This window comes from Hemitrygon akajei, chromosome 6 (assembly GCF_048418815.1).
Source record: "Hemitrygon akajei chromosome 6, sHemAka1.3, whole genome shotgun sequence".
NCBI lineage: Eukaryota > Metazoa > Chordata > Chondrichthyes > Myliobatiformes > Dasyatidae > Hemitrygon > Hemitrygon akajei.
In genome coordinates this window covers 152,037,735-152,063,074 of record NC_133129.1, presented here as the reverse complement: position 1 = coordinate 152,063,074, position 25,340 = coordinate 152,037,735, and the positions used below count along the sequence as shown (strand labels likewise).

General features: G+C 39.0%; 1 protein-coding gene across 3 annotated transcripts in view; it reads left to right on the top strand.

Annotated features, from left to right (window-relative positions):
• sbf2 (SET binding factor 2) overlaps positions 1-25,340 on the top strand; it is a 521,046-nt gene that overhangs the window by 211,742 nt on the left and 283,964 nt on the right. For all 3 annotated transcript variants that reach the window (XM_073049581.1, XM_073049580.1, XM_073049579.1), the window contains 2 exons: positions 18,144-18,254; positions 19,500-19,605. In XM_073049581.1, the coding sequence (XP_072905682.1) occupies positions 18,144-18,254; positions 19,500-19,605 (217 nt within the window). The remainder of the gene's footprint in view (positions 1-18,143; positions 18,255-19,499; positions 19,606-25,340) is intronic.

The following is a 25,340-nucleotide window of genomic DNA, read 5'->3' as shown; positions in this document are numbered from 1 at the left end:
CTCATGGCTGCTGATTATTGGGACAAGGTTTGAGGAGTCAGGGTATTTGTAAAGCTTTGAAATTTGTAAAGCCTTTCCTAACAATGACTGTGAACAAACCATAGCCCTAACAAGCTAATTAAGATCTGAGACCTTGGTAAAAATTATCTGAGAGTTCAAATCTCTTGGGGTGCCCAAACTTTTGTATGGTGCTTCTTCCCTTTTTTTCCACTCTAAAATTGTACAAAACAAATATAATATACTAATCTTGCTTAAAATGTTGAAAAGAATGTTTCATCTTTAACTTTATGACCATTGGAGATCAGTTCGTCTTCTACTCACATATCTATTTACAGTTACCGAAATTTTGACCAGGGGTGCCCAAACTTTTGCATTCCACTGTATCTCATTGCGCTTCAATGTCATCTCGGGTTCGTTTTAAAAATATGTTGTCGCCACTGTAATCTTTTGTAATTTAAAAAAGTTAATCTAGTTCAAAGGAAAACAAGCAAGCCAATAACTGTGAGACTTAGTTTATTCTTTACTTTAAGCTCACATATCATGTGGTAGTATCATGACGTATACAATTCATTATTTTTTTTATAACCCATAATGAATTATTTAAGCAAACAAAGAATGCATAATCAACAGCATATTTACAAGATTACTCAAATTTTGCTATAATTTTAAATGCACAACAGTTTCCATATCCTTCTGCTTATTTTTGCATTTTCCTGTAGGTGGCAGTCATCTAGCAGGAAGCAATGATCAGAGGACTCATTCATGGTGTTGTGGGATTTAAGATGACTGTATATAACAATATTTTATGTATAGTTGCAGTTGGCATATACAGGATTCCTGAAGACATTACACAACTTTTGGATCTTTTATCTTTCAAATCAGGACTTTGGATGCAGCGTTGTGTACTGATGTCTCTAATGGATCAGTAATCTGCATTAATGATTCTTATGAATTTACTGTCTAGAATAATGGCTGGGTTGATCCCTCATTCCTTGGAGCTATTACCCTCCAGACAGCTTCCCTCATGCATTCCTGTATTTTAATGGGCTTTCATTTTCCTGCATTAAGTGATCCACCTGGATCACTTTCAAACTTGACTGTGGCCTTTTTGACTTGGCTCATTTCTGGTTTTTAGAGGCTTGTACCATAACTTTTCCATGATTGTATGTTACTCTGCAATTCCTATTTTTACTCCTCTTTCCTTGACTTGGTGCTTGCTGTATGGTGTGATGTTAGATGTAGGATTGCTGGTGTAATAGTAACTGCTGTCATCTGCTTCAAAGTTCCTTTCTACCTTTCTGCAGTTTTAGCAGACATTTGTGCTGGAGGCTGTCTTACACCTAGGTTTGTGACAATTTGGCACCCGTTGTGTTTACCCTGGTTAATTACTACCTGCAACTTGAGATAGTGGAGAAACATAATAGCTAGTGGACAACTTTAGCACATGCCTGTTCTCAGCTTGACTTTTATTTGTCCGGGTTCATACAAAATCTAGTGACTGTGCATCCTTTTGCCCTTTCAATGTACCTCTGAAAAAGGCAAGGACACTTGTGACAACTGGCTTGTGCATATTGAACATACAAACCATCAGGATTTGAAGGTCAGTGTTGAAAGTCTGGCCATTCAGCTGTGACAAGAATGTTTCCTTATTGTTCTCATCAAAAAAGGTTAGCATCCTCGAGTAGCCATTCACTTTCAAAATGATGAAATCATAGTACCTCCTAAGTAGGAAGTGTTGTTTGCTTGGAATGTGTATGTCTCCAACAATGCCTTCCTCAGATTTCCATCTTGAGTGCTTTTCATTGCCATGGTAAGTTAATATTAGAAAAATTTCCCTGCCAATTAAATGCAGATCTTGATAGAATTTTCCAACTCCTTAGTCTCTTCCTTACCAATACATGGGAAATGTGGACCCACTAAACAATTATTGGATATGTTGCCTGAGATTTCCTAGAGTTTAACCTGCATTTATTTTCGGTGATGTCCTGTTTACCCTTATCATTTTAGATGCTATTGCTCCAGTATGGCACGGAGAAAACAAATTCAAGTTAAAATTAATCCAAATAAAGAGTGTCACCAAACCAGTCAGGATGCAGTGGTATCAGTTGTCATTAGAGCACACCTAGTTAAATGTTCCATTTCAAATAAGTTATAATAAAAACATAATTGAAAAAGAGTATTAAACCTGTGACACGTTTTATTGTCAAAGTATGCATGTACAGTACAACTCTATTTGTCTTCTCCAGATAGCCATGAAATACACGTGAAAAAGTAAAAGAAAACTCGCAGACACATTAAACCCTTTCACTTTTCGGTAACATTGTGGCTGATCTGATCGAAGGTTAATTTAATTTTCATGTCTCACTCTGTAACCCTTCTCCCCCACATTTCACAAATTTGTCTTTGTCTTTTGCATACTTTATTCTTGACCCATTTTGCAATAAAACCAGCAATCCTTTTCCTTTATTATTTGCTGTACCTGTATGTCAATCTTAGCTGCTTCATAGATCAAGGCACCCAGATCATTCTGTACAAAAGCCATCTCTTTCTATGCTTTTTAAAATTAATTCCTGCGACAATGGAAAATATCACACTTTTCCATGTTAATCTCTATATTTTGTTCACTTCTTCACTTATTTATTCTTTTATAAGGTACTAGATAACTAAGAAATGAATTGTGCCAAAGAGCAGAGAGTTAGAGGACAAATAGCAGATGGATTGCTGGCTGTTGTCCACAGATAAAGTAAAGTGGAACGAAGAGTAGCTGTTCAGTGTGAAATAGGTTTTCCATAAGGATCATCACTAAGACCAGTTTGCAAGTTGCCTTAGTAGTTTACAGTTTGGAATCAAGAATGCAATTTATAAATTTTGCCAAAACCAAGTTATTGAGGGGGGGGGGGGCAAAAGCCGATATTTAGAACAACTAAACTGAAATGAGTATCAATAAACTGCAGATGGGCAAATAATTTGCAGTTGAACCTTAACATAGGTAAATTTGAGGTAGTACATTCCCATATTTTCTTTTGGCTATTCATGAGGCTACTTTGGCCAATTCAGTCTATGCCGACTCACAGCAGTACCATTCCCCTCCTAAATTTTCACTGTAACTTATTTTTGCCACGTTCCAATCAATTCCACCAAGCACCTCCACCTAGGACAATTTTACAGTTGACATTAGATATTTCAATGTGGAAACCCAGAGCAATTAGAAGAAATGCTCTCAAGAAATGTGTGTAAAGCCACATCTGAGGTCAGATTGCTAGAGTTGTGTACCTCTACTGGCTGCACAACTGGGAAGAATAGGAATGTCTGAATCCAAGTAGAATAGAGAAACAAAGGAATATTGGAGTACATCATGCAGTAAACACTCAAAAGTTGAATACAAATGGGACTGCACATGTTAGAATCTGAAATTTAAAAAAAAACAGATTTTTGTATTCAATGGGTCAAATAACATCTGTGGAGCTAAAAGATATAAACCAATGTCTCTGGTCAATATCCTACATCTGAAGTGAAAGGAAAAATTGCCAGTTATATTAACAGTATTAAGGAAGGGTGGGACAGAGGCTTGTTAAGTAATGGTTGAAACCAGATGGATTGGGGGTGTGTGGAAGGAGATGATGAGCACATAGAACAAGGTAAGGTAAGGAAAGAGAAGGAAAAGGTGACGGCTATCTGAAATTGGACAATTCATTGTTAATTTGGAGGTGGCATTGGTGCCAGTACAGAGCCAGTGACCTGGGTTCAGTTCCGTCAATGTCTGGGCTGAATTTGTACATTCACCCCATGACCATGTGGGTTTCCTCCCAGTTCCAAAGATGTATCAGTTATTAAGTTAATTGGTTACATGGCTGTAATTGGATAGTGTGGACTCATTAGGCTGGAAGGGTCTGTTACTGTGCTGTATCTCAAAATGAATTTTAAAAACCTAAAGATTATACTGCACCCTATCCTCGTTATATTTGTCTTAAGACGGTGCGGATTCACAGGTATGCGAGGAACCTATTTCTACCAACTTCTTATATACATCCAAAACTCTCGGTTATGCAAGGAGCACTGCTTTGCCAATACAAGTCACGTGTGCACGCCTCACAATCTCACTGTTGGAACAAGAAGTACTGCTTTCCTGCCAGTACAAGTCACATGCGCACGCCTCATAATCTCACTGTTGGGATGAGAAGCACTGCTTTCCCGCCAATATAAGTCATGTGCACACACCTCACAGTCTCACTCGCGCCAGTCTTGCATTGGTTTTGGCAACATGTGGATGTGTGATCTTGTGCTCTTAAACTTTTGTTGTTTTTACCTACGGTGCAGTGATTTTGTGCTTGAAATATTTAACTATGCTTCCTAAGCATCCAATGTCAAGTCCTGGGCCCTCAGCCAAGCGGCGAGAACGGCTTTAACACTTGAAAAAAAGTTGGAAATTATAAACAGGGCGGTGTCAGGTGAAGGTAACACCGCTCTGGGGCGCTACTTCAGCCTGTGTGAGTCCACGGTCAGAAACATAAAGAAAAATGCTGAGAAAGTAAAAAGTGCAGTGATTGATTCATCACAAGTGTCTTCAAAGATTGTTACCAAAGTGCGTAACCTGATGATGAAAAAAATGGAGAAAATGTTGAGTTTGTACATTGAGCATGAAACAAAGAAAAAAAACACTTAGCTCTGAACATCTTTGTGTGAAAGCTTTGGAAATTTATGGTCGTCTTTGTTCAGAGGCTGGTGAGGAAGTGTCAAGTGATATTGTTAGCTTTAATGCAAGTAGGGGATGGTTTTCTAAGTTTGTTAATCGTCACAAGCTCCACAACTTGGCTGTGCATCGTGAGCAAGCTAATGCTGATCATGAAGCTGTTGAACGTTACCGTGTACAGTTGCAGGCTATGACAGCTGAGTTAGGCATCACACCTAAGCAGATGTTTAATGAAGACGAGACCGGGCTTTTTTTGAAGCATATGCCAAAATGCACTTACATGAGTAAGGATGAGAAGTCTGTGTCAGGTTTCAAGGCAGCAAAGGGTAGATTGGCTTTGCTTTTGTGTTCCAATGTCGAAGGAGACTGCAAGATGAAGCCTCTCTTAGTTTACTGTTCACTAAACTCCCATGCTCTTAAGGATTTGGGTAAGAATATGCTTCCTATCCACTGGGCAACTAACAAGAAAGCATGGGTCACTGGTCAAATCTTTGAAGATTGGTTTGCTAATCATTTGGCTGTTGAGGCTGAATACTACTGCTGGGAACAGAATCTTGCCTTTAAAGTTCTTTTGTTGCTTGACAATGCGCCAGCCCATCCTAAACATTTGGACAGCATTCATCCTAACATAACAGTTCGTTTCCTGCCGCCTAACACAACATTGCTGATTCAACCATTCGACCAAGGTATGATATCCACATTCAAGGTGTATTTTTTATGGCGAACCATCTCTCAGATGAAAGTCCCGTGAGTTTACCAGTGGTGAGGGAATGGTGGAAGTCCTTCAACATCAGACATGCCATCAACAATGTTGATGAATCCTGGAAAGCGATCAGGTCTTCCACTCTCAGTGGAGGTTGGAAATCAATTTGGGCGGAGTGTATGCACACCCTCAAGGGGTTTCCTGCCTTCACTGCAGCTGTTCAGGATTGTGTGGCCCTGAGCTGTAAAATTGGTGGGGAAGGATTCTCAGATCTTGAGACTGCTGACATGGTAGAGCTCCTGGATTCTCATGATGAAGAATTAAGTGTGGATGACCTTCTGCATTTAACTCAGACTGAAGGTGATAATGATGAAGAAGAAAGTGTCGAGTTGCAGGTGAAGGATTTTACGGTGAAGCAACTGGCAGAATTTTTTAAGGCTGCGGAACACTTGGCACAACTGGCAATGGACATGGACCCAAAATTAGAACAGAGTCAGCATTTCAGTCGTTCCCTGTAGTCAAGCCTTCTTCCCTACAAGCAAATTTATGCTGAAAAACAAAATGTTGCCAAGCAAACAACCCTCACCACTTTCTTCAAACTGGTGTCATCTCCTGCTGCCAGCAGTACTGAGAGTTCTGTGAGTCTTCCTTCACCGTTTGCTGTCCTTGTTGATCCTGATGACACACAACCATCCACCTCATTCATGTAAAGCTGCCCGACACCACAACAACCACTCATCTCCTGGAGCGAACACACCAGCCACTGTTGGTGAGTACTGTACACCCTAGTATGTTAACTTTCTATGATTTATTATGTTGAATATTACAGTACCTTAAATTGATTAAATATAATATAAATGTTGCCGTACTGCTTTTGTGTCGTATTGGTATGAAAATGTGAATAAACTACAGATAAAACATATTTAGTAAGCCCTCTGGAATGCATCCCTATTTTCTCCATTTAAATAATTATTCACATTATGCATTTTCACATTATGCATCAACTGCGAGAAACGTATCCCCCGCATATAACGAGGATAGGGTGTATAGGTAGAGCTGTTTGGAGAGTAAACCAAACACAGTGGTTTATTTTTAAAAGAATGAAATAGAGAACTTGAAAGGTTTTTAATAAACTTGTATTGAACTGTTCTCATCTACACATAGTGTATTGTGTGCAATTTTGGTCACCATAATTATTAAAAAGATACTGAGGAAATTGGAAACATATTAGGAATCGACTGCCATGCCAATAAATTTGATGAGAAAAGATGAGGAGGCTAAAGTGAATTATAAAGGTTGGTATGGACTTTTTGGCCAAATGGCCTTTCTATCCCCAGTTTCCTATGTCGTTCTTCTTGGCTCTTTGAGTCTTCCTGGCTTGTCATGAAAAGTTAAAATACAAGGAATAAGTTAATACACTGATTATAAAGTGTTACACCAACATATAATCATTCAACTATGCTTTATGTATATTTGGACACGTATTTTGTGCCCATCTTTGCTTGTTGCTCATTGTAATATTTCTGTTAATATTCTTTTATTCACAATAAATATACTGTCTTAAGGAAGAGCACCATTTTGACACTATCTCTCATGTCCCTTTTCAGGTTTTTCCAAATTGTTTTATAACCAGCTTGGTACTTTTGAAATGTAGCAAGTGTTGCAATTTTGGAAACATAATGCCCATAATATTTTGCCTATTACAGATGGGCCTAAATGTATTCCATTTCCACAATACTGAATGTGAGAAATAGTTCAGAGTGCAAGGGATAACTTCCCATCTCTTTCATATAATGTCATAGGTTGACCAGCTAATAATATTTGAACTAACAGGTGTTTAATTAAGCCATATTATTTTACTGTCACAGACCAGGGTAGGATATGTTGTGAATTGCTCACTCTTTATACCAGCTGGCTTGAAGAGCCATTTCACTGGGCCTTTAAAATTCAACATTTATTGCTGTAAATTTCTCTGAAACATTTGTTCATTCATGTGATCAAAATCTATCCTCAATGCATACTCCACTGTATTACATAATTTACTACAGGTTCTGTGATAGTAGTTGCAAAAATAATAGTGCTTTTATAGAATTATAGTTCTGTGAAGCTCGCAGTAACTTCTGGTCTCCATACAAGCATAGTTAAGCATGCAGACCTGCAAGTTAATGTTATTATGCTATTCCTTCACAAAAGTTTGTGCTGTTATAAATGGAATGAACTAAAGACACTTATTTAATATGAACTTATTTTTGCTTGCTTGCTGTTTTTAAAGCAAAATAAACATGTTGAGTCTTATTAATTATGAGCAACTGAGATTTTAATGTCATTAATGTCATGATGTCACACTGTTATATTTAATTGCCAAATTGTTGTCCCTGGAATATCTAATTTTTCACTGTTGTTTTGATATCTGCAGAAACATTACCATGTATATTTTTAAAACTTTATGCTGAACTTTTAATCCTGATCCTTTTGTGCAGTTGATGACTGATCTTATAACACTTTTTTGAAGAATAGGATAATTATTTACAATGTAATACATTCTAATCGCTGTTACAGAAGAAAGTTATGTATTTATAATCACATTGATGTTTGTGGAAGCTGATATGTGCAGTACTTTAATGTAAACTGCATGGAACTTAGTCTTGTTAAATGTATAAACAGAAGTTTTAATTCACTGATTTAGTAATGTCACTTTAATAATGTGAATTTTATCTTGTATTAAAAACTTTCTCCATTCCTGTTTCAAAAGAAATTATTACTGGTAGAGTACTGTACAAGGTAATAAACATTTTTGTTATGCACCATTAATTCCCTACAGATGGCGCCAAATTCAAAGTGCTGTGTATTAAATTTATGCTCTGGAGGTTGCTTAAAAATTTGCAAGTGGCCATTCTCTGGGATAGAAGCAAATGCCCTTTCTTCTTCATCAAACACAGAATTTGGGCATAAAAGTAAGGTGATTTGAGAATCACTACTTCAGTTTGTAAAACATCTTAACATGGCAGATTTTCATTGTATTAGTGTTACCTGTACGTACCATAAACTTTACATGGAGGCTTCTACTATTAGGAGAATTTAAGTTTTGTCAAATGTTACTCAGGCCAGCTCTGTGTCACATACAGTACTGTGCTAAAGTTTTGGACACATATATATGGCTAGGGCACTTAAGACTTTTGCACAGTACTGTATTAGTCAACTTCAAGCATGACGTGAGTTTGTAATTCTAAAGGGAGCAAAGGATGTTTCCCAACCCTGCCCCCTTCCCTCTGTCAATTCACAATAGAGACCCATATTAGGACCAGGTTTATCATCACTCACATATCATGAAATGTGTTTTTTTTCTTGCAGCAGCAATACAATAAAATGCCTAAAATGACAGTACTGTGCAAATATTTTAGTCATGAGTACATGTAGTGAAATGTATCATCTATTATTTGTGATGTGCTGGGAGTACACCTCAAGAGTCAACATTCTTCTGGCACCAACATAGCATGCCCACAACTCATGAACTCTAACCGTACGCCTTTTGGAATGTGGGAGGAAACCATTGAACCCAAAGGAAACTCGCACGTTTAAGGGGAGAACATATAAACTCCTGACAGACAGTTCCAGGAATCGAACTCCAGTCAGTGATTGTTGGTGTTGTGCCTCTCTAATTGATTAAGTTGTTGATATTAATCTTAGTGATAAAGATGATAAAGTATTGCCAGCATGGATTTCAATAGATCATTCAGCACACATTCATTTTATAAAATAACTATGATAACATACTGTTAACATTAATCTCCATGTATGGAAATCATTCAGCATTCTTTTCCTGTCCATAACATAGAGCATTTTATCTGGAAAAACTGTGGCAGCACTTGTTCATTAATAGAAGTTTATTGATTATGTTATCTCTTGTTTGATGTAACTTTAATATTCTTGATGTAAATAGTCACCTCCAGTAATATTTCACCATAATCGTTAGGCTAGTAATACTACATGAATATCTTGTGGTTAGAAAGCGTCTTTGAAATGCTAAAAGGATCTTTTGAAGCCATTTGGGAACAGCCATATTTGGGAGTGACTGTTGTTGAGGTCTGTGTGCTATGATTGAGGGCAAGTGCTGAGGCTTTCACTCATGGGGCTTCAGTGAGGAGCAACATCAGGGCAAGCTATTTTCAGCTTCCTTTAACTTTAATGTAGTTAGAGTGGCAGTTAGGACTGTGGTGTGCACCTACTTCAGGAGGTAGTAGATCAGGGAATCTTCCAATGTCCCTGAGCCCTACACCTGTAAGAAGTATGTCCTCTTGCAGTTCCTGACTGACCATACAAAGGAGCTGGACATCCTGTGCATCATTGGAGTGCTAAAAGCATCATTGATATGATCAGTGACAATAGGTGCAGATCATTATTTGCTGGATGAAATGAAAAGTAAAACGAATGTAGGAATTGCCCTTCAGCAGCAGCAGAAGGGTCTTTGGCACCAAGACTGGCTGTAGGTGCTATGGCAGAAGTTAGACATGGCTATAATGATAGTGAATTGAGAATTAGAAGGACAGACAGGAGATTTGGTGGCTCCAAATTTGAAACTCCAGGATGGCCTGTTTCCTCCCTAGTGCCAAGATGGAGAATGTCACTGAGTGGTTACAGAACATTCTCAATGGGAAGAGCTGAGCAATTAAAAGTTTTTCATAGGTTTAAAACAAGGGCTGAGATTCTATGGGGTGAAAATAGGAAGTTAGGCAAACAGTTAAATGGCAGGATTTCAAGGTTCGAAATCTTGAGATTACTCCTAGTGCCATGTGTTAATGAGAGCAGAACTAGAGAAAGATAGGCTAGATGAATATGTAGCCAAAGGGCTTGTATAAGAGGGCAGGCATTCAGAATTTTGGACCAGTGGAATCTCTTCTCGGGCAGCAGTGACCTGTACAAAGAAGGACTGGTTGCACTTGAACTGGAGGAGGACTCATATCCTGGCAAGCAGATTTGCTAGTGCTGCCAGGGAGGGTTTAAACTAGATTGACAGGAGAGTAAAGTGATAAATGATTCAAAGTCAATTTCAGTAGACCATACAGGCAGGGAGTGAAAATGACTGCTGGATTAAAATGCATTTATTTTAGCACTGGAAGCCTGAAAGGTAAGGTGGATAAACACAGGACATGGATAGATATGTGTGACTGGGTTATTATAGACATTGCAGAATTATGGCTAAGGGAGGAACAGTACTGTCAGCTATAGGCAAGATAGTGGTGGATGAAAGAAAAGGAGAGTTGCACGTTTGATTAACGAGATCATCACAACAATAAACAAAAATGAAATTTCTGAGAGTTAATCCAGTGAAACTTTGTGGTCGAAGCTGAGAAATAAGAGCAGTGATCACCTCCACTGGGCTGTACTCAAATAGTGAACCGGAACTAGAGTACAAATATTTTGTGAGTTTGAGGAGAGTTGCAAGAATAATGGTGGTGTCAGAATAGTGGATTTTAACTTTCTAAATGTAGACTGGGGTTACCATTGTACTTAGGATTCTGGTAAAATGGAACTTATGTGTGTTGAGGAAAGTTTCCTGTGGCTGCATATACAGCAGACCCTACAACTAAGATGGTAAAACTTGACCTAATCTTGGGAAATGGGGGAGGAGAAATGACTGAGGTGTCAGTGAGGAGCACTTTGCGACCAGTGACCACAGTTTTATTCATCTTTACCTTGTGGACAATTCCTATAGTTTCTTCATAACTATTTAATGTTGTAAATTGGAGCATGGGTGATTTTGATGGCATTAGATGGGAACTAGTTAAAATTGATTGGAGTAGGTTGTTTTTAAGCAGGGAGGCTAGGAATTTCAATGTTCTGTGTCTTGTACTTTTGATGGCAGAGTTACCATGGTAAAAGGGTAATGTATGTAAATGGAAAAAATTGCCCCAAAAAGTCAGATTATAATGTGATAAAGTCAGATTAAAAATGTGAAAGTGAAGCATAAACCTTCTCAAATTTACTTGTAAACTGACTACATGTGTGGGGTTCATGTTGAATTGGACATGAAAGGAAATGTGGATCAGATTCAGATAAGGCCAGGGCTGCTCAGTACTTTGCCAAGCTGAAACACACCAGTCATCTTTCAGTAAGGCGTTTAGGCGTTTTCCCAGTCCGAAGTAGAGGAGAAATTGGGCAATTGATGCATGTCCAAAGCTGATTCTCTTGATATTAACTTTTATTGCCTTGTCATTTTCAATATAGAGAAAAATTATAAATCTGGTTAGATTGGCTGTCTTCATCTTGAGCTTTAACTTTATACCTGAGCTCCTCTTCAAAGTTTAAAGTAAAGTTTATTGTCAGAGTACATACATGTCACCACATACAATAGTGAGATTATTCTTCTGCGGGCATATTTAGCAAATCTATAGAACAGTAACTGTAAACTGTAAACTTCCGGAACTGTTAACTGTAAACAAACTGTGCAAATGCAGCGATAACTAAAAAAACTATAAATAACAAGCATGAAATAACAATATAACAGTCCTAAATGAGTGTTGCTATCCCCTTTTGTTCAAGAGCCTCATGGTTGAGGGGTAGTAACTATTCTTGAACCTGGTAGTGTGAGTCCTGAGGCACTTGTACCTTCTACCTGATGGCAGCAGTGAGAAAAGAGCATGTCCTGGGTGGCGAGGATCTTTGATGCTGCTTTTCTATGGCAACATTTCATGTAGACGTGCTCAATGGTTGAGAGGGTTTTACCTGCGATATGTTAGGCTGAATCCATTATCTTTTGTAGGAATTTTCCCTCAAAGGCATTGGTGTTCCTTTACCAGGCCGTAATGCTGATCCACCACACGTCTATAGAAGTTTGCCAAGGTTTTCAATGACATGCTAAATCTCCACAGATTCCTGAGGAAGTCGAGGCACCCTTGTGCTTTCTTTACAGTAATATTTATATGAAGGGTTCAGGACAGGTTATCTGAGATGGTGACACCCAGGAATTTAAAGTTAATGACCCCTTCCACCTCTGATCCTCAGATGATTACTGACTTATGGACCTTTGGTTTCCTTCTCCTGAAGTCTACTATCAGTTCCTTGGTCTCAGTGACATTGAGTGAGAGGTTATTGTTATTACAGCACTCAGCCAAGTTTTCAATCTCCCTCCTGTATGCTGATTCATCACCCCCTTTGATACAGTCCACAACTGTGGTGTGGTCAGCAAACTTGTATATGGTGTTGGAGCTGTACTTAGCCACCTATTCATAGGTGTAAAGCGAGTAGAGCAGGAGGCTAAGCAAACATACGTGTGGTGGTCCTGTGCTGTTGGAGATTGTGGAGGAGATGTTTTTGCCAATACAAACTGACTGGTTGCTACAAGTGAGTAAGTCCAGGATCCAATTGCTCAAGGGGTATTGAGGCCGAGGTCTTGGAGATTATTGATTAGTTTTGAGGGGATGACGGTGTTAAATGCTGAGCTATAATTGATAAAGAGCATCCTGATGTATGCATCTTTACTGTCCAGATGTTCTGAAGTTGTGTGAGGAGCCAAAGAGATACAGTAGCATCTGCTGTAGATCTGTTAGTACTTCCTATGATCAACACTGAACTGCTCTCTGCTAGTTGTTGCAACTGGTTATTCAGAAATCTTACAGAAAGCTTCTCAAGTAGAAGTTTTGCTTGCTTCACCTTCAGTTTCCACCCTCATTCTGATTGATATGTTGTGGGTTTGGGAAGCATTTATTTGCTTCAGTAATTTCTGTATTTACTTGTATATTAATGAGAATGTGAATAATTCAAAACAAATAATGCTAAATACAAAGATAAATTTAACACTGCAAAACAAATACCAGAAGTTGAATTCTGAAAGAGTAGCGATTGCACTGAGAACAGAAGTAAGCTAATAATGGAACAATAGAAATTTTAATCATGTTAGTTGGGAGGAAGATTCAGCCTCTTGTATTCCTTCAGTTAAATTATATCTCTAATGTAAAGCTGAAAAGTTGGGCTCACCAAGATCCTAAAATCCTTATTTATCAGGATTATGAAACTTGATGGATATCTCAAGTTGTTTGTAACAACTACATCTACAAGTGAGTAAGTCCAGGATCCAATTGCTCAAGGGGTATTGAGGCCGAGGTCTTGGAGATTATTGATTAGTTTTGAGGGGATGACGGTGTTAAATGCTGAGCTATAATTGATAAAGAGCATCCTGATGTATACATCTTTACTGTCCTGATGTTCTGAAGTTGTGTGAGGAGCCAAAGAGATACAGTAGCATCTGCTGTAGATCTGTTTGTTGTGGGTATGAACCATCTCATATCAGCAGCAGCAGACGTAACCCGAGGCCTAGTGTTGGAGCCCGGGATCCGACAGCCTGCTATACAGGGGTTCACAGATGACATCACAGTAACCACTGTAACCCATGACCAAGCAAGATGGGTATTGGAAACCCTGGACAATGTAGCTACCTGGGGTAGGATGATCTTTAAGGTCAGGAAGTCCAGATGCATAGTTATCAAAAAGGGCAAGGTTACCAGCAAGTTCAGTCTTCAAGTACAGGGAGAAGTCATTTCATCCATAGAGGACAACCCAGTAAAAATGACTTGGAAAATGGTTTAATCCAGCAATGACAGACAGCGCCATCATCACCGACACTGTAACGTAGACTGAAGAGTGGCTGAAACCGATCGACAAAACCGGACGGCCTGTTAAATTTGGTTGTACCAACATGGTTTACCAAGACTGGTCTGGCTTTTCATGGTGTGCAAGTTCTCCATGACCACTGTATAAGGCATTGGGAGAAAAATTAACAAGCACCTACGCAGGTGACTGAGGATTCTCTCCCCCAGCCACAGCTCCCATTATCATTTGTAGTGGCGGATTTCAAGGTGGCAAAGTGTAGAGTTGTGTTAACACTAAGGGGCTCCGATGACAAGCTAATAAATCAAGTAGGAGTCACAAGATCGGGCTGAAAGTGAGCCACCAACTCAGCCATTGACCTGGCAATGAGCTCCCTATAATTGAGAAACATCATCAGCAATCAGTGCCACGGATGGCAAGGCCTCAGCTCTGCACACTTACAATGATGTGGAAGTGCAAGTGATGGGCGAGATATGGTCCAGACAGAGGTACGGAACTGACACATTGGAGCGGGAGAGGTTTAAAAGGAGACTAGCTGGCAGAGGGGCAAAGAGGGGTTGACTTTCATCAAGGAGAGGACCACACCAATCATACGAAAGAGGCCTAAATCCAATCTGCTGCAAACTGTCAAATCATGGGAGATGAGGGTCGATGTGGGGAGGAAGCTGCATTTCCCGGAGGTGGTGCCAACCTCACTTTAGCCTGACATCATACTCTGCTCCACCAAAGGTTAGAAAATCATCCTGGTGGAGCTCCCAGTACCATGGGAGGAAGGATGCAAGGAGGCTCATAAGAGGAAGTCCAGGAGTGCAGGGTCAAAGGATGGTAGACATGGCTATTCCCCCATAGACATCAGCTGTAGAGGGTTCTTAGCAAGGTCAGCATGGAGGATGCTGTCTGCGCTGGGCCTTAATGAAAAGAGCAAGAACCAAGCAGCTTGCAGGATGGGAAGATTCATTTCCATAGATGCTACCTGACCTGCTGAGCTCCATCAGTATTTTCAATTTCAAGAGATTGCACAAATGTCTATGTCTATGTTTTAAAAAGGAATAGTGGCTGGCAAATCTCAAATTAATTCAGGTAAAATGGATTTAAATCTGCGCAATGTGTACTAGATGAAAAAAAATAACATTCTGTGATCATTTTGCTTACACTGTTGAAATTGCTATTGAAGCTATATTAGCACAGTAAGTGTGCTCTGGACTGGTATTCTAGAGGGCTGTATCAATGATTTGTAGAATATGGAATTAAATTTATCACAGCATCAAGTGGAAATAAAAAGTAATCAGTAACAGCTGAGTTCCTCCGGCAGGTTCTTTATTGCTCTAGATTTCAGCATCTGTAGTCCCTTGAGTCTTTATAATTGTGTCATTTGTTTATGAAAGACTGGTCTTTGTCAAGCAGGCAGCTTCTCTGAAAGGTTACTGAAAATATTGCAAAAGAATATCATCAAGTTGGGAAAATGCATCTCAACTATTTGGCAGGCCAAAATTGGGCAAGCTGCATCTCAGATGAGTTAAGTAATGGCTAGGAGAGTTAACTTTACAGAATCAAAACTTTTTGCTTTCATTCAAGATTTGTAAAAGGAGTGTGATTTTATCCCACGGATAAACCTTTTTACTTGTTTACTGCCCACAGTCAGCAAAGCAACCTTGGCAGGTGTTTAGTGTTTGCAACTTCTCACAAAAAACAGACTTTCTCCACTTGCATGTAGGAAGACTTGAACAATGTTCAGGTTTGAGCTAGTAAGTGCTCACTTGCCTTATTAATTACATGTCTCTTATTAGAGACTTGGACTGATAACATTTAAGATTGTTTCAAGATTGTTTAATGTCATTTCCAGTGCACAGTGTAAAGGAGTACAAAATAATTGTTAAACCTGATTTATTGCAGCACAAAAAAAAACTTGCCACTGTGTCTCAAAAACTCAATAGTGAAAAGTACACTATATATGTATAAGGTAGCATGTGTGTGTGGAGAGGTGGAGGTGTTGATCAGCTTTTTCTGCTTGGGGAGAGTAACTGTTTTTGAGTCTGGTGGTGCTGACGTGGATGCTACTTAGCCTCCTCCCTGATGGGAGTGAGACATACAGTCGTCGAGCAGGGTGGGTGTGATCCTTCATGATGTTACTGGAAATTTTCGGGCACCTTTCTGTATATATGCCCTTGATGTTGGGTAGGTTAGTGCTGGTGACGCATTGGGCAGTTTTGCCTACACATTGTAGAGCCTTCCTGTCTGTTGCAGTGCGGTTTTTGTACCATGCAGTGAAAACAGGCAATCCTCCAATTTTCTAAATCAACATATTGGGTGAGTTGGTATGATGATACGGTATATTGCACCTGAGGATTGTTAGTGTAATAATTACAAAGGGGATGAATACTTCTTTAGCCTAAAAATTTTAGTGTTTATTGTTTAGTAAACTGTGGGCAGGTTTTGGAATTTTCCTTTTGATTTGACATGATGCACATAGTTTTGTAAATTAGTACAAAAGCCCTACTTCAATATATATTTAAATTTAGAAAATGATACAGTAAAATGTGAAAATAGTTGCTGGCGCTGAGAACATTTTCAATATATAGCCTTGGCAGAGAATTCCACAAATTTATCACACTAGAAAAAGCAGTATCTCCTCAACTCCATTCCAAATCTATTCTCTTGAATCTTGAGTCTATGTCCCCTTGTTCTAGTTACAACCCCAATAACCTGCTGAGGTTATAAACAACTTTCTTCCCTCTATCTTAGCTATCCCTTTTCATTATATGTATTACATGTACTAAGTATGAGATTGGAGTACAAGTAACGTACCATAGATTCTAGGATTGCATCTCTACATGCACCCACTGACATCTAAGTGTCAAGGCTGCAGGTACATAGGAACATACACCATCTTTATCTTGACTTGCAAGTAGAGTCAATGTACAAACAATGCAGGAAATGCATTCTGAAGAAACACTGCACAAGTTGAAACTCAAATTAGAGCATTAGGGTTATGAAAAATGGGAACTCAGAGCTTGTTATCAATTTGATAACTTTATTTAATAGTAAAATTATGTCTAATCACTGAATATTGGGGTTATAAGCCTTAGACCTGTACACTGGAATTCACAGAGCATTGATTCACCAAAGCACTCTTGATCTTCCTGCTGAAACTTCCAGCTATCTGGATAAGTACCTCTCCCTTAAATTTAAATAATGTATCTACTTGAGTGTCTTGCTGCAAATTCACTACCCCACTCAACCCAATCTCAACTGGTGTTCTGGCAACGATGAATCATTGCACAGCTTGGTGTGAAGAGGCTGATGTTGGGCTGGCCTGGGTGAGCAGACTGGCTGCAATGCTGAGCTGGGGGTCTCAGCTGCACCTTAGCGGGTGACCGTGGTTCATTGTTGGGGAGTGATATAAACTACTTCCTTTGTTGACCACCTGTGTTTTGCAGTTCCTCCTGTCACCTCCTTGTGATGATAGCTGCTGTCTTTTTTAGCTGCAGAATTCTCTGTAGGCTGGTGATTACTCCACAGGGACAAGCTTGAAGGAGATCTTTGGTCAGAGTTGATGAGAGAGACTGTAAGATCTGGTGGTCTGTCATTACATGGAACTATTGTTGCCAGCTTCCAGTAATAGCCTGTGCTTATTATGCTCATCAGGGTTTTTCAGGATGCTCCAAATTCCTCCTGCATCTCAAAGATGTGCACACTAGTGGGTTAATTGGCTAGGCCCTAAGTTTAACTGGGTGGTAGGCTCTGTGGGGGGGGGGGGGGGGGGTTGGGGAACTGGTGAGAATGTGGGCCAATAAAATAAGACACATGTAACTAGGCATTTTATGGTTGGTGTAGACGCAGTGGGCCAAAAAGCCCATTCCATGCAATGTGACTTTAAATCTGAGAACACACAGGCAGCCTTGTCTTGTAAACTCACAAGGTGAGTTTTATAACAAAATTATTCTTCTTAAATTTGTAATTTTTATTATATTTTAAATTGGACAGCTAATTTGTAAACAGAAAACAAGCATCAACAGTAATGTTAGTTTTTTTTTATAATGCTGATTGATGAATGAAATTGGGTAGGACACGAGAGAAATCCATTAGTGTTCTTTCAGAGAATTCTGTTAAATTAACTGAATGATAATTATCTCCCTCATATTTTAGGCATGCCTGGGCCTCATTTATACTGTGTATGTTGACAGTCTGAATGTAAACTTGGAAAATGTGATTACCAATCTTTTCACATGCCTGGTGCCTGTTGCTGGAGGATCTCAGGTAAGGCAAATATTTTACCTTACAGATAATTTAAAATATGAATAAATTACTTTCTTTGCTGTGGCACTGTGTTTAGAGACTTAGCAAGTGGGTCTGAAGCTTCTGAGATTTTGAGACAAAGCAATGATGTAATAGTAGGGTATGGTGTTATTATTTTCCAGAGTATAATGTATGAAGTTATGTTTTCATTTACATTGCTCATAAATTTGCTGTGGATTTATTTTTTACTCACTAATCAGTTCACCTAAGCTGCTAGGTTAACTCCTATTGCTGTAGTCAGTCATTTCAGTCAGTGGTGATTGTTGATTTCCAAGTTTTCCAATGTTATATTCTCAGGTGTCATTTATACTTAAAGAACAGTATGTCACTTGGTAGTGACATGATTCATGATGAGCGTAAGCCCATCAAAAGTATAAGTTGAACATCCCTATTCAAACAAATGAGTACTCTGATTTTATGCCAGATTCAACTGCCATTAAATCATGATACAGCCTGTTTTCTAGGAATGTAACCATCCCCTTTTAACACAGGGTTCATCCGTATGTACAGATTGTCTCGTGCAGTTGAAAGGGATGCATGAAATATCTATATCCTAACTACGTAGCAACGGTTGAAAACAGCAATTTTTCTGAGTAACATAGAATTTGCTGGGCAATGTTAGTTAATGTCTATGCAGTTCATCCACACTATTCTGTTTGATGTGTACTGTGATAATGATTGTTACTAATTATGGGAGTAAATGTACCATGGTCTCCAAAAAACTGAAACATAATGAAAACTTCTGAAATTGTGAATCACATGTCATCTGATCTTATCAAGCATTTGTTAATTTGAAGTCACCTCTCAAATACACTCAAGTTCTGTACCCTGATTTTTTTTAACTTGGGGGAGGGGGGTGTGGAATTCATTTTATGTTGGTTGAAAGGGTTAACACTAAATGAATTGGTGCATTTTCCCCAGCTGCTAGTTCCATAGATTCATTGTTCACCTGCTGAAATAATGTGCCAAAACTTACATTTGCAGCTAACTTAAATTTGGACATCCCTTCTGTAGTTCACTCTGTTGGAAATTGTAGGGAGAATCTGCTCCCTGAGATCTTGTGCAATGATGGGGCATTTAAAAGTACAAATTTTATGTAAACACAAGAGATTGGTCAAGTCCCAAACAGGGGAAAAAGGCTAGGTAATAGCCACTGGCATCACATGCTGTAAAAGTTTATGAATATTTATGACATTTTACCCATAGAAACTTTTCTCATTGGGAGCTGGAGATAGACAATTGATTCAAACTCCTTTGTACGATGGTCTTCCTGTGACGAGCACAAGTGTAGCCCTTCTCTTTCAACAACTAGGTAGGTCTAACTGATTCCATGATACTTTTCTCTTATTTTAGATCATATAGATATACACTTGGTAGATACCTCCTGTAATGGTCTGTATGTTCAAGTTCTTCTGCTGTTGTACCCATCCACTTCAAGGATCAATGTGTTGCATGTTCAGTGATGCTTTTCTACACACCACTGTTGTAATACATGGTTATTTGAGTTACTGTCACCTTCCTGTCAGCTTGAATCAATCTGACCATTCTCCTCTGACCACAGAACTGCAGCTCACTGGGTGTTTTTTTTAAATTGTCTTTCGCATTATTTTCTATAGACTCTGGAGTACAGGTTCCAAACCTAGGGTCATGAACCTCTTGCTTAATGGTATTGGTCCATGGCATAAAAAAATGTTGGGAACCCCTGCTCTAGAGATTGTTACGTGTGAGAATCCCGAGAGATCAGGAGTTTCTGAGATACCTGAATTACGTGATCAGGCATCAACAATCATTCCACAGTCAAAGTCACTTAGATCACACTTCTTCACCATTCTGGTGTTTGGAGCAATAACTGAACCTTTATACCATGTCTATATGCTTTTATGTATTGAGTTGCTGCCACACAATTGGTTGATTAGATATTTGAATTAATGTGCAGGGGTACGTTACTTAATAAAGTGGCTACTGAGCGTATATTGTAGAGTTAAATGGTCACTAGTTATATTGAAACTAGTGTACAATTAGGCTTTTTACCAAATTTGATATGGAAGTTTGAGATTGTTAGCAGTTAAGTAGTTGAGTCAATGTTTTTGAAAAGTTATGAATGGGAAACAAAATCTGAAAATCCTGGAAGGTCAAGAGCACTCATTGTGAGAGAAACTGATTCAACATTCCAGGTCAAAGACCTGTCATCAGAACTTCACTCCCACTCTCCTTCCAGCCCTTCTCTTCTGCATATGTCAAGGTCTTAGCCTATTTATGTCTTACCAGTTTGTTTTTGCAACACTTCTTTGCATTTTCCCCCCTCAAGCTTTCCTTCATCCTTTCTGCTTAGATCATCCTCATGTCTTATCCTGCAAACCTTTTCATCTGCAAGGTCCTTAATTATCTATAGATATCTTAAAACTTAAGGAGTTGCAATCCCTGTGCTCTTCTCCCACTGAAAGTTCAATCACCTGGCCAAGTACTTTACTGAACATCAAAATCAGTATAGCCCTCCTTTTGTTGGACTATCTACATGTTCATTTAAGAAACCCTAACAAAATCTGCTCTGTCTCAGCCTTTTGCACTATGAAGGTTCCAGTCAATGTTGGGGAAGTTGAAATCACCAATTACACAAACCCTGTTGTTTCTACATCATCTTTCCCTAATCTGCCTGTCTATCTGTTGCTCAGTGTCCCGGTAGCTTGGGGGGGGGGGGGGGGGGTAGGGAGTGGTTGAGGGTGTTTGCAGTATAACCGCATCAGAGTAATTCCATCTTTCTTACTTTTTGAGTCCTATCTGTATTAACTCAGTAGACGAGTTTGTGGAGGTGTGCTGTTGTCACTGATTAATAGTCCAATGTGACTCTACCACCACCTCTTTAGCTACTCTATCTATTCTAAACTATCAAATCCCCTTTGGCATTACTCTTTGTACCAAGTCTTTGATATGGCTACATCATTGTTCCCTGTACTGATACTTACAACATTAAAATACACAGACTTCAACCTGACTATCCTATTGTGCCTATTACTTTGCTTCTGTCTGTTCTTACTGATCATGACATGTACCTTCCTCTGAATCTCTTCACTCTCTGACCTGATGCTTTAGTTATTAATCCCTTGTCGAACTAATTTAAACCCTCCTGAGTAGTACTAACAAACCTGCTGGCAAGGTCATTGGCTCCCCTCCAGTTAAGTTGCAAGTCATCTCCCATATAAAGATCACCCATGCTCCAGAAGAGGAGAAAGTAAGTGAACTATAACAGCAACATATTCCTCCTATCTGGTCAAAAATAAAGCTGCAAAGGAGGCTCGATTGTGGCTAACAAGGGAAATGAGGAATAGTAATAGTGTGTAGGAAAAGGTGCACAAATTAGCCCAAAAAGGCTATGAATATGAGGACTGGAGTGCAGTAGAAGAAGAACTGCAGTTTAGTTAAGAGGGGAAAGAACAGAGCATGATTATAAGTTTGTAGGGAAAATTAAAGCTGATTCTATGAGGGGAGAAAAGAGATTTTACTTTTGCAAGAAAATCTGCAGATGCTGGAAGTCCAAAACAACACACATAAAATGCTGGAGGAACTCTGCAGTTCAAACAAAATCTGTTTACTCTTCTTCCATAGATGCTGCCTGACCCTGCTGAGTGTTCCTCCAGCATTTTGTGTGAGATTTTACTTTTTCCATTTATTTATTGCTTTTTAATGGTGATTTTTTTTTTACATTTTAATATTTTTGTTGTTTTAAAATATTTACATCTATGAACATGTGTAATGTCTCATAGTTTAAACTTTGTTCAAAATGCTGTCAAAATTTGTCTAGGTGCAGGCGATCAGCGGTATACTGACTGAGGCCTGCTCTGCTTTACTAGACTCTTGCTGGATGCAATGGGTTAATTTGCCTGACTTCTATACCCAGAGAAACTAAATCTTGGGTGGGAGCAGTGGCAATGTAGGTAGTGATTTTGTGGAGTCAGCTGGCTCCAGCACTATTGAAGTTATTTTCTGTAGGTTCTGGGATTATTGGAATGTTTGAATATGCTCTATTGGTTAACCATAATTTTAAAAATAAACATATTCTTTTCCAATATTGGCAAAAGATAGAGCTGTGATTTTAAAGGTACCATAAATTGTAACTCAGGAATGCTTGCTTGTGAGTCATGCTGATTTGGGTAACTTAATGTGTTTGCAATTAAGTTGTAATAAAATTGTTTGTTGAACATAAAATGACTTGATACAGAGAAAATCCATTTATTTAGAGCATCTTTCTCCATTGTTGTCTCTTTCTTTTGAATTCAGATGACTTTTTTGAAGTAAATATTTTTCATACAGCGATACAAACATGTTAATAGGATCGCAAAGAAATGGATTGCATTACTAGAGTCTATTACTTAGTCAAGATATCCTGAAGTGCCTTAAGCCAATTTAAGTAAGTTTGGAAGTTCTATTCAAATACTTCAGGAACATCATGATCATGTTCAAAAGTCCTGAATTAATGTTTCAACCAATTTTTGAACAAAACCCTGAAAAGCCTAGCAAAAGGCTTGGAATCTCCTTGCGATTTGTATTGTCGCAGCAGTATAAAGATACCATGCTTGATGTGCTCAACTGGTAAGGTTTTTAAAATTCTATTTTAAAAAAGCTTTTATTAAATTCTCCATCAAAAGTTCAGAAATGATAGTTTGAAACTTCTAATTCAATCTTTGCGAAGATTATGTTAAGACAGGCTTAAAAATTTGAAATGTAATAAGAAACAAATCTACAGTTGGACTCTTCAGTTGATTCTAAAATCTTTATTGTAAAAAACAAGAGGAATGGCCTATATATTCACAACCACACAGCCGGATTTTGCTCTAATTACATCTCTAAATTTGCAGATTACATCACAGTGGGCCATATTTCAAATAATGATATCTCAGAGTACAGGAAAAAGGTAGAGAAAATGGTAAAAGCACAAAATGCTGGCAGAACTCAGCAGGCCAGACAGCATCTATGGGAGGTGGTAGTGACGACGTTTCGGGCCGAAACCCTTCATCAGGAGAGAAAATGGCATGGTGTCACAACAACCACCTTTCCCTCAATGTCAGTAAAACAAAAAAGCTGGTCATTTTACTACAGGGAGGGTCCTGTTCACATCGTGTGCTGAGGGTCAAGATGGTTGAAAGCTTTAAGTTCCTATGAGTAAACATCACCAATAGCCTGGCCTGGTCCAACCACTTAGACATCATGGCCAAGAAAGTGCACCAGCACCTGTACTTCCCCTGGAGGTTAAAGAAATTTGGCATGTCACACATTTTTATTTATGCACCATTGAATTCCTCTTTGAGCTTTTCTGCCAGCTTGAGATATGACAAGCAGTTGGGTGCTTTGCTTGGAGGTGAGTGAACTGTGTGCGAGATTTAAAACGCGAGTGGGAACTATCAGAATGTTTTGACAGACTTGAAGTATTGACAGTAGCTGCTTATTTGGAGATGAGTGAGCTGAGTATGAGATTTAAAGCAAGAGTGGGGCCTTTGGGAAATGTTCGGCAAGGTTGAGATATAATGAATAATTGCTTGTTTTTGAGGTGAATGAGCTGAGTGTGAGATTTAAAATGTGATTGGGGCCTTCTGGAACTTTTCAATGGACTTGAGATATTGAGGGTTTTTTTTAGACACTTGGCAAAGACCCGTAAAAAGAAGTTGGGTTTAAGTAGAGCGGCCATTGTGGGAGCACCATTGTGTGAGTGGGCCATTATTACACTGAAGAGAGTTCTTGGCCATGGTGTCCAAGTGGTTGGACTAAGTCAGGCTATTGTTGATGTCCACATGGAGGAACATAAAGCTCTCAACCCTCTTGGCTTTAGCACCATTGATGTAAACAAAACCCTTCCTGTAGTCAATGACCAGCTCTTCTGTTTTGCTGAAGCCTCTTCAGGCTTTGGCTCAAGAGGCTTCAGCAAGGTGACACAAAGTCAAAGGCAAGTTTCTTTCTTTCTTTGTCTATTAGTACACAGTGAGAATCAATCCAGGGTCAGTAGTGTGTTCATCTTGCCAGATGTTGGAGATCTGGGAGACCTCCAATCTCTCTGATAACTATATCTGCATACAATGCATTCAGCTGCAGCCCCTTACAAGCCATGTTAGGAACTGGAACTGCAGATGGATGCACTATGGCTCATATGGGACAATGTGCAAATGATAGATAAGAGCTACAGGGAAGTCATGTAGGGTAATCTAATTGGTGGAAACATAACATAATTCACAACCACTGACGTTGAGCTGGGGCTCACTTTAAGAGGCTGGTCTGACGTGATGACGTAATTACGTTATATACTGGTACCGCTTTTTGTGTTTGGATTACAATAAATGAGTTGAGATGGTTTTTCTTAAAACATAATAATAATAATAAGTACTTTATTGATCCCAAGTGGGAAATTCGTTACAGCAGCAACATTTAAAAACACACTTAGCAGTGTGCAGACTTAACTAATAATAAAGTACAGAATAATAATATACACAATGTACCAATGTGCAATAATAATGTATGAAATAATAAAGCAGAGACTATTGTACTATGATGTGTGTTCTCCTGTCACGCAGAAATGAACTATTGTATATGCTTATTGCATTTGGTAGGAAAGGTTTTCTGTAATGATCCTTGTGACAGCGGAGCTGAATGAGTCTGTTCAAAAGGGTGCTCTGCTGCTTATTCAGTAGGTCATGGAGAGGGTGTACAGATTATCCATAATGGATAACAGTCTGTTCAGTGACCTCCTCTCTGCCACTAACTGAAAAGAATCCAGGTTGTAGTCAAGGACTGATCCAGCCTTTTTTATGAGCTTATTTAGTCTTTTTGCATCACCAGCACTGATGTTGCTCCACCAGCATAAAGCAGCAAAGAAGACTGCACTCATTACAACAGTCTCACACAGTTTTATTTGTGAAAACATACGGTCACACCTAAGCTGCAGGAGGCAGGTAACTGGATGACTGTCAGGAGAGGGAAAGGGAATAGGCAGACAGTGCAAGGGTATCTCTGTGGCCATTTCCTTCAATGCAAGTATTCCACATAGGATACCTGGAGGAAGGG